Source organism: Bactrocera neohumeralis, chromosome 4 (assembly GCF_024586455.1).
Source record: "Bactrocera neohumeralis isolate Rockhampton chromosome 4, APGP_CSIRO_Bneo_wtdbg2-racon-allhic-juicebox.fasta_v2, whole genome shotgun sequence".
Classification (NCBI taxonomy): Eukaryota; Metazoa; Arthropoda; class Insecta; order Diptera; family Tephritidae; genus Bactrocera; species Bactrocera neohumeralis.
Window position 1 is genome coordinate 85,337,973 of NC_065921.1, and position 10,524 is coordinate 85,348,496.

The 10,524-nt window shown below is 36.1% G+C and overlaps 1 protein-coding gene across 1 annotated transcript; it reads right to left on the bottom strand.

Annotated features, from left to right (window-relative positions):
• Positions 1-6,950: 6,950 nt before the first annotated feature.
• LOC126754944 (general odorant-binding protein 56h) lies at positions 6,951-7,575 on the bottom strand. Its single transcript, XM_050467166.1, has 2 exons — positions 7,464-7,575; positions 6,951-7,392 (listed from the first exon to the last, which is right to left on the bottom strand). Exons 1-2 carry the CDS (start codon positions 7,515-7,517, stop codon positions 7,075-7,077), a joined length of 372 nt encoding a protein of 123 aa, XP_050323123.1. The 5' UTR covers positions 7,518-7,575; the 3' UTR covers positions 6,951-7,074.
• Positions 7,576-10,524: the final 2,949 nt, after the last annotated feature.

A 10,524-nucleotide genomic window follows, 5' to 3' on the forward strand; every position in this document is an offset into this window, starting at 1 on the left:
TCAATATTTCAATATCCATCAATATTTCAATCTTAATATTACTTTTTTACTACACTGAAAAACATATTTTCATATTCAGCAAAAAAAAATTTTAAATAAACAAAGACGAATTATTGCAAAACACAGTTGAAATCCATAGTTAAACATTGATAAATATTTGTTGTTAAATACATGCAAAGCCATATTTTGCATTATATCAGCGTCTAGAGGTTTGCTGAATTCGATTATTAGATTGATTTGTAAAGACTAGTAAACTACTTTAATTGAAATCAAAGAATTCATTATATGCTCTAAGTTTCAGTTAAATGCAAAAAGCACGCTGAGCTTAAAAAGTCAAGTTCGCTGTTAAATAATTAATAATTCTCATAGTACTTACTGCACACAGCTGAATAGAAAACAATTAATATTTTTTTGCCTAAACTTTGCCGAATTCGCTTGCAAGTGTGCGGATTTATAGAGAGTATAATTATCTAGTTAAATATTGGCCTTAAAATTTTGCTGAATAAGAAAAACGTGAGCTGAATTAACAATTTAATTAAAAAAAACAGTAAACTATTTCAGTTAAAATCACTGAATTCATTATTAGCTCTAAGTCTCAGCTAAATACAAAAAAAAGGTGAGTTTAAAAATTGTAGTTTGCTGTTAAATAATTAATAATTCACCTGATTTTTGTACTAAGCTGAATACAAAAAATAATATTTTTTGCCTACACTTTGCTAAATTTGCTTGCAAAAGTGTTTTATTATAGAAAGTATTTTTTCTATCTTTTCAAATATTGACTATACAATTTTGCTGAATATGAAAAAATGAGCTGAATTAAAAATATAATTACAAATTGTTGCTTTTGGCTAAGGAATAATGAGTTTTTGAATATTAAATAAGCGCTGAATTGCACTGAATACATTTTTTTGATTTAAAAATTAATGTTGTTTGTTAGTTTGTGCTTATAAGATGTCATGAAAGTTTTAATTAGTATTTTGAACTGTTAAATGTCGCTGAACATTAAATATATTATAAAAAGTCTTTAAATTAGCCATTACGCTCCATAAATTCTTCCTTATACACACACACATATGCGTACAGGGCGGAAGTTACATATGTAAACAAAAGATTAAAAGTTGCTCTTTCAATTCAAAACAAATATTTCTTTTGCTTTACACTTGACTTGCAACCGTTTTCATGCTTCATTCAAGCCTTCTGCAGGCGAATTGTAAATGCTGACACTGAAAACATATATTTCGCAAAGGAATTTATGTGCATTGCACATACACACAACGAATACGCCTGTCCATTTGCCTCTGCTTGTGTGGCTGCGTATACTCGCATCGTGGTGTGTGTGTGGATGTTGGTGTGCTTGGATATGAAAACAAATTCTTTACTCTTACGCTTCGTTTAAATAAATGCAATGCAATTCAGCAAAAAATATTTTTTATCATATTTGCACAGTGAATGACTCCGAGGTGCCGAGAATGAAGCATAGCTGCCATTTTCGCCCCTCCAGGGGTAGTCACATAGTCATATTGGTGGCCAGTGATGGCTAAGAGAGCGCGATGCAAGTCGGATCGAGGGCTGCCAGCGGTGCCTACGTTGACGTTGGAGTTGATGCTGATGCATGACAGCAAACAAAATATGTATGTACAAACAGTAATAACGACCGCAGGGAGGAGACCCGGTTCGTCGGTAGGTGTATAGCCTAGACTGTCTGTGGAGGACGAAGGGAGTGCGGTCGGGTGGCAGCGGCAACAATTTAAACAATTCCAATGAAACATCAGACAACAACTGGCGGCAGTGTGGCCGTGGACCGGCGGGCAGACGACTGCATTCATGCAGCCCCATCAATTGTGGCAGGCGGTGGACTATGCATAGGCAGGAAAGTTATGCCGATGCAGACAAATAGACACCGACAGACAGAGAAGCGGCAACGGCCTGGACAGCAGGTTAGCTGGCATTACGTAAAAGTTGGAATGGCATGCGCTGGAGGGAAGGAATTGCAAGTGGATAAGGTGTTGTGTTGTGCCAGAGAGAGAGATAGAGAGAGAAAATAATAACAACAGAGTTAAGGCTGCGGCAGCCATGGCTGGGGAATGCCGTGAATACTGCCGAGCGCCTAGTTGTATGCAAAGGAATGTGTATTCAGGCATAAAAGGCATTGACATTGTAAAAATTGTTGAATGGACTGAATTGTGGTGCAAAAACGGCAAAATAAATTACAAACAAATACGGGAAATATTGAAAAAAGTGGCAAATAATATAAAATGAGTTGAGCAGAACGACGCAGAAGAGCGAAAATGAATGGCATGCCTTGCCGTACTATGGCATGCAGACGCAGAGGGCAGTAAAGCGGTGAGTAAAGCGCAAAAAAATAGTTAACCAAAGATTGAAATGTAAAATAAATAAATGCGGCCGTACACCTGCCTCGTACCTCTGTAGCGAACTCTATTAAAGCATACCGGATTCTTGCAGCGCAAAAGCCAGCATTAAGCGACCTCAAAGTATGCAACGCGCTGCGAGTACATGCAGCAGCATTTGTCGTTCTCTGCGTGGTCTGTCTGTTTACCTGGCGCTGACTGGCTGGTAACTTATGACGATAACACGTGCGTTGCGTCACGTGCACTTGATCGCCATATTTGTCAGGTGGAAATGATGATGCCAATATGTGTATGTTCTTTTGTGTGTGTTGGCTTTTGTGGCAAGTTGATTATTATGGGCTTTAGTGGCGGCATCATCTATTGGCACTCCAGTGCGGCGCATACATATTTAAATATGTATTGAGGTCTTTGTATGTGTAACCGTGTTGGGTTCCCTGCAAAACTCTGTAGCTGTGGCATCTGCATTACGCCTGATTTATGGCAGATTGTATTTTTGCATTCCATGTATCGTTGGCTGAATGAAGTGATGATGCACTGTGCGCTGCATATTTTTACGAGCCTATAGATTTCATACAATTGTTGGGAAATAATGAATTACATTTGGCAGTAAAAAGTTCTACTCCGTGGTCGAATGTAATGTAGCATGCATTACTCGTATTCAGGTTTTTTTGGAATAGTACGGACTGTGGAAAAATCTTATATTTTAAGCGCATAGTGTATAATGGGTGGTATTCAGCGCATAATAAATTTTCAGCGCTACTTTAAAAGTGTACTTTATATAAGTACCAAAACGTATTATAAATTTTAATTGTATTAAGCTCATTAAGCAACATATGATTATATCAATTTGATATTTGGTATGTATATTAATAGAAAAAGTTTCTTGGAAATGATTGTTAATTTCTACTTTAGTGTTAGTTGTCGTTAAATTTGTTGCGTATAAATCACCCCGTCTTCTCTGTTCGAAGTGATTGTTTCTGATTGTTTTAATAAGTTCTAATGCGATTTTGTTTCTTGTTTAACATATATAAATATTCAACGGACCAGTTAGCTTCATTCGGCAACAGGCCCTGGAAAGCTATTAACAAACACTGTGTTTTAGGTAAGCTTTAGACAATTCAGCTCAATTCAGCATCTATAATATGTATATCTTAGAGTAGTTGTGGCTTTAGAAATAAAACAGTGGTGTTATTTGTCTGCGAATTTTAACAATTCAGCTAGGAGTTGTTAAAAGTTGTTCTTAACTAATAAGTTAGATTGTTTTATATTTTAATTCAATTAATATCAAGGCCCTTCACTCTTCAGCGGAACAATCAGCTTCATTCAGTAACAGTTCTTGGAAAGCAATAATTAATATTTATATTTCTTAATTCAGTAATTTTCGAAACCAGTTTTTATTCAGGGAAGTGTCCGCTTTCCGCATCAACAATTCTTAGAAAGCCATTAACAAATAATACGTTTTAGGTAATTTTTAGTAAATTCAGCTCAATTCAGCAGCCATAATCTATGCTCCAAGCTATTTTTAGCCTTAAAGAAATAACAGTGTTGTCTATTGTATGTGATTTTTAACAATTCAGCTCGACGTTTCATAAAGTAATATGATGATTTAAACAAAAAAGTTAAAATACTTTATTTTTGAGTTCAATTAATATACAAATATAATCAGCGGAAGAGTCGGCTTCATTCAGAAACAGTTTTTGGAACTATTCTATTCACTAACACTAGGTTTTACATAGTTTTTAGACAATTCAGCTTTATTCAGCAACTACAATATATGCTCCAAGTTATTTATAGCTTTGAAAGTATGACACTGCTGCTACTTTTCTGCGATTTTTTGCAATTCAGTTCGGAGTTTCATGAAGAAAAAGTGAGAACATTCTATTATTTAATTCAAATAATAAATTGTAATATCAACAATTCGGTTGCTGTTGAGTATCTTCCTTAGGCACATTACATAGATCATAGGTCGCTGTGCAAAACCTCAATTTTCTATCTTTCTTCCTTGAAAATAATATTTGCTGCTCTTAAGGGAGTTGGGCTTGCTTGGATTTAATATTTTAACCACAAAATAAAGTTAGTCTTGCATTTAAATTAGCAGCTATGAATAACAAGGTAAGGGAAACACTGAAAAAATGTGTGCAATTGCACCACTGCATTTCTAATGAATTAACGGCGTATTAAAATGCAAAAGAAAATTTAATAAAAACCGCAAAGCAATATAATAAAGAAGTAAAATTCAAATTAAAAAAAAAATTATAAAATATAGATGCTTGCCTATGAAATTCTGCAAAACCTAACATCCCTTGTATAAGACTTGCATAAATATTTTTGCAACACAAAGCAATGCACAAGGGAATAAACAAATAAGAAAAGCTAGTCAAAGCCAGCAAGCTGGCAATGAAATATTGAAGAAACTGACTGCACACGAAAGAGTAGCGAAGAAACGGCGCAGGTGGACGAACAAATTAACAAGAGAGTCTACAAGCAGGCAAACACACGGTTAACAACAAAAGAAAGCCAAGCAAGAAAGTAAAGGAAAATAAAATTTGTGAAAAAAGTTAAATAAAGTCAATGCACGCATTTCAATAAAGGCAGCAGCAAGCCGGCAACAGAAGAAAGCACCGGTAGAGCAGCAAAGAAATGCAGTAGAAATCAACATTGAGCGCAGGAAAAAATAAGATTGGCAATGGGAAAAGACCCCGACCACGGTGACCGGTTTTAAAACACCACGGCGTATGAGTAATGCCACAGCCACGTTTCAGGAAGCAGCCGCCTAGGCAAACAAATTGAATGAAATCAACTCGTTAAAAAGTAAATAAGGCTGATGAATGTATACCAAAAACAGGAAAAAACAGGCGAAAAAACAATAATGATAACAGTAACGAAGCCAAAGCAGATGTTGGTCTGCGCAAGCCGCACGGATGCCAAGCTATTTAAGGTTATGAGGGTTGCTGCAGCAAATGCTGCTGTTGGCTTCAGCAAGCTTTTCAAATAAACGAAGCTAAACAGAAGAATCACCACAGCAGGTAGACAAAGGCACAGGCTGGAAAAAATTCACACACATACGCTTGTACAAAAGTATCCGTAGGCATCATGTGGCTTGAAGCCTGAAGAGCAAGCACGGTCTTCTAAATATTCCAAGCTTACCGCACACAAGCTGCTAGCTGGTTATAAATGAGCAGGAAAAAATTTGCTTTCGAATGACTGCATGTGTATGCATTTCAGCAGCAGCATAAAAATGGCAACAACAACGTGCTGCAAGGTCATATGACGGCCGGAAAGCCAGTGGAAATAAAAAATTGCATGAAGTTTACCTGCAAATACGCATGCAGACAGTAAAAAAAGGTATAGGCTGCCTGTGCTGGCATTGATTACCAGCGTACGCCCTCTTTTTTATAAATCTGCAATTGCCAAAGCTTGCAAGTATATGTTAGGTTGTGACAAGGTGTGCTTGGGGTTCAAGCAGTTTTAGGGGAGAAAACCCGGAAGCGCTCACGAGATTATATAATGAATATATTATGATGACATTTGCAGAAAAGTTGAGCAGCATAGAATGTAATTGGAGATTCGGGAATGTAATTTTTTTCATCAAGGAAGACTGAAGGAAATAGTTTTATGCAGTAGAGGCGCGTAGTATTTAATTGCTTCCTGTAGGGATGAGACAGTGTAAAGTTGAAAAAGTCAATACAATTATGGAAAAGATCGACTAGGACCGTCAAATAAGTAGTCATGACATCGCTAAGGAACTTAACATTCATCATCTAACGGTTTTGAACCATTCAAAAAAGGCTGGCCCCAAAAAGAAGCTCCACGTTTGGGTACCACATGAATTGTCTGTGAAAAATTTAATGGACCGAATTAACATCTGCGATTCTTTGCTGAAACGAAATGAAATCGAACCATTTCTGAAGCGAATGGTAACAGGAGACGAAAAGTGGATCAAATACGACAATAGTGTGCGAAAAAATCATGGTCCAAGTGTGGTAAAGGTCAACAAATGGTCGTTAAGCCAGAATTGAAGTCTCGAAAGGTTATGCTGAGTGTATGGTGGGATTGGAAAGGAATCATCCACTATGAGCTACTCCAGCCTAACGAACGATTGATTATATATTTTACTGCCAAAAACTGATGAGATTGAAGCAAACAATCGAAAAAAATGGCCAGAACTGATCAACAGAAACTTCGTCTTCCATCACAGCAACGCTAGACCACACAGATCTTTGATGACTCGGTAAAAACTGGAAGAGCGTGGCTGGGAAGTTTTGATGTATCCACCATATAGCCCTGACCAGGCATCATAGGACTACCATTTGTTTCGGACAATGCAAAACTTCCTTAATAGAGTTAAGTTGTCTTCAAGAGAAGCCTGTGATAAGCCTGTTTCTGTTTTTCGCCGAAAAACCAGAAAAGTTTTACACTGATGGAATGATGTGTCTAGCGGAAAAATAGCAAAGAGTGATCGACAAAAAAAAAGATGTTGAAGTTTGATTAGAAATACGAAAAGACTTCTTCGACTAACCAATATTTCCTGGATTTTTAACTTACATCCATTTAGCGATAACGCATTCATTTAAAAGCTCATTACAGTTCAAATGTGTTAGTTTATTTATCATTTAGTAAACAATTTCAAACCCACCACCAAAAACATTTAAAGAATATTCAACAAATTTGCGCTATTTTTATTTACAGCTCTCGCTTCCAAAATTTACTTTTTCGATAGCATGCACGAAGTGATTTTGAAGGCTGTATCACATGGTGTTGAACCAGACAAATCCTTGCATTCATCCACAGCAGCAACAAATTTATCGTCGTTCACCTTCGCTTTAGCCGCATCAGGTTTGAAGTTGCCCGATTCATCCATGAAACCTTGCTTCACCATAACGCATTGGCTGCTGCACTTTATATTATCCGGAACGGTTGTTAATTTACCCTCAATAAAGTCGTGGAAATCCTTTGGCGATACATTGTGCTCCTTGTTGCAGTCCTCGATGTATGCGCGCATTTCTGGATCATGTGGGTTGCACTGTTGGAGAAATTTGAGGTAGTTGGGTGAAAAACACTTTACTTTCGATTTGAAAATGTGTACATACTTACCAAAACAACAGCGCTGCCAATCACTAACAGTGCAATAGTAACAAACGTTTTCATGCTGAAATTGTTTTTAGGCTCTTATCACCACAAGCTTTGGAATACAAGTTGTTCTACAGCTGCGGTCAGCTCGCATTTATACTGAAAATATTCGCTTAATAGTCACATATCATTGACTGAGCGATCGACAGCTGGGGTTTTTCACACTGAGTAATTGGTTTTCACTTTTTTGTTGTAATTGCCGATTTTGTCTCCCTTATGAGCGTAATTCTAATTAAAGCGAGATTTTTTGCTGATACTTATTTGTACGCGTAAATTGTTTAGTTCCGCAGCGTGATTTGTCACTTTAACAGTTTTTCGCACGAGACTATTTCAACATGTTTTTTGGTTTGCATTTCGTTTGCCATTCACAAGTTTACTCATTTGTAATTTTAATTTGTATATAAAATAAATTTTATACTAATTGCAAAAGCCATTAAAAAATTAGTACATGAGTTTTGTCTGACATTTCGAGCTATTAAATGATAGTGTAAAAATATTTTAACAATGTAAAAGCTATTTTGAGATTATGTAGGTTTTAGGTTTTTATTAGTGAGTTCTGGTGATCTTCTCATGAATGATTTCGTGATAACTTCAATTAAAATTAACAATTTTGAACGACTGAGATATCAACCACTCTCATTCAGGAAAAATATTATTGCCAAAAGACATGAAAACTGAAGACACTCTATTAACCAACTTGAGTTCATTAGGGAATGCAAGTTTCTGTTTATTACTAGCTTTTTATTAGCTTTCAGAGTGACGCTTTTTTTTGTTATACGAAGGAGATTATTTGATGTTTCTTTCATATGAAAATCGTTATGCTGTCAGAAAACCTTTAATTATCTCTTAAGATAAATATATGAGGATTGCATCACGACCTTAGGTCTATTATGCCCTCTCCTAGATCACAACGACCCATCTAGCCCCATCATATTGATAAAATCCAATTTACTGCTAGGTGCTGGTTAGGTGATGTGACCCCTATATGGTTACATGGATACAAAGGCCTCCAGCGGCTGCACTGCTATACAGTCAATTAGCGGGTGCTCTGGAGTTTCGGGTTCTTTGTTGCAGAACCAGAAATTCGAACAAGAAGCTAGGTCCATGTTATTTACGTGTTTCTTTAGCTTCAGTGGTCCGATTTTGAGTAACCCACCATCAGCAACTCGGCATGGCGCATGTCTTGGAGCTGTTTGCCAATAGCTCTCTCTGCCTATTCCTTCGTTTGTGCGGATCAGCTCTTTTATGGTAAGATGACCCTTTTTTCGCACGGTGCCAAATCCAATTCTACGTAAGTTAGCAAACCTTCGAGGTAGACTAGTATTATTGTGGCACATTCGGCATCTCGAGCGTGTCTCATATTATAACAATATGTTCTAATAACAAATCTGTTGATACCAGCCAGTTCCCCTATATTATTGAAGATCAGCTAAGACTCAGGGTGTTTTAACGATATTTAGCACTCAGAAATTCAGTAGAACTAGCAAGATGATTCACCTAGCACTTTTTTCGAATAGTTCCAGCTGCGTGTGTATTTGTGGTGTTCACTTACCGAACTCCAGCAAAGTTTAGGCGTATGTGTGAACCTTCGCTACGTGCTAAAATATGTTTCTCTAAAATTTCTCGTAAGACGATATTGAGCGCGCTTCTTTTTGGAGATATAATTTGGAATATCTGAGGTATCGAATTATGAGAACAATGTTCTGTGTTTTCAAATTACCAGACAAGAATACTCTCTTAATTGACCTAGAGATTAAATAAGGCATATTTTGATCGGTTGATATAGTAAATCGGTTGATGCGACCACGAATGCATTTGAAACCACTTCTTATGGTTTCATAAATTACATTAAAACTCATACATACATAGCTTGCTAAATTTTAAGAATATTATTTATGCTAAATACTGAATATATTCTGCCTCGAGGTATCAGAGGACACCAAAAATGTGCTTAGTTTCTGTTAGTCTATTTAAGACTATTCAACATTTCTGTAATGAACTACATATGTAGCTTGTTCTCGGATGGAGCTTGCCCTACAAACATGGGTCACTAAAATTTTATAAAGCAGATTTCGACAGTAGTTTACAGTCATGTTGCGTTTGTGATATTTGAAGCTGTTTGCTGCTAATTTTGGGTTTCTAAAACCAAAAATGATTGAAAATTTTTAACACATGTGGTCTTTTATGTTGCAGTCAAAGGATGGTAAGGGTCAAACCATCATCATTTAGTAAAATGACAAAAATAGCTTTAGGTGAAGGAAAATTCTTGCACTCTAATTCGTACTAAAGACACCTCAAACATCACACAGACATTCTAGCACTTCAGTTAAAAAAATTTCCTACAGATTTGTTGAGTAGTGTAATCACTGAGAAGTTTTCGCGACCATTCATTAGTCTGTCATGTACGGAGTGCACACATCCTGCACGCTAATGTAACCGCATTTACATTAGATGTAATTCGCTTACATGGACGCTTGAATAATTTTATTTTCAATGATTAATACCAGTGCATATATGCAATTAAAATGTGCTGATTTATAGCCTAAGCTTATTACCTAACAACTTTTGCTTTTTAAGCCACATTTTTGATTGCGCTTTTTCTCTAATGACTCAGTAATTTAAAAATTAAAAAGCTTGGCAATAATTATGGCTATAAACAAATTGCCAAGTGCTGCCCGAACACAAAATCATATACCATTGCCTAGTAAATATGGACTGAATTATACAAGTTAATTAACGGTATTAATTTATGTGAGTAAATAAGCTTATCTTGCGGTAAGTGAGGGTTGAACTAAGTATTTCGGTTTTTGTTTAGGTAAATATTTGAGTTTTGAGCTTGTTTTTAGTATTTCGATTTAGAATATTGAGCTGGAGTGTTTAGTAATGTGTTAAGCTGATAAAAATTATACTTTTCGTTGATAACAAATGCAATAACAAATGCAATCAACAGAAATATTCACAAAATTGAAAAATATTTTAAAGCATGGAAAATTTTGTGGCAAAAGTAACTATAAATTCTTAATAA

Coding starts and splice junctions, on each gene's coding strand:
- LOC126754944 (XM_050467166.1), bottom strand. CDS start 7,517: ATGAAAACGTTTGTTACTATTGCACTGTTAGTGATTGGCAGCGCTGTT. Junction 7,393..7,463: donor TTGGCAGCGCTGTTGTTTTG/GTAAGTATGTAC, acceptor TTTCTCCAACAG/TGCAACCCACATGATCCAGA.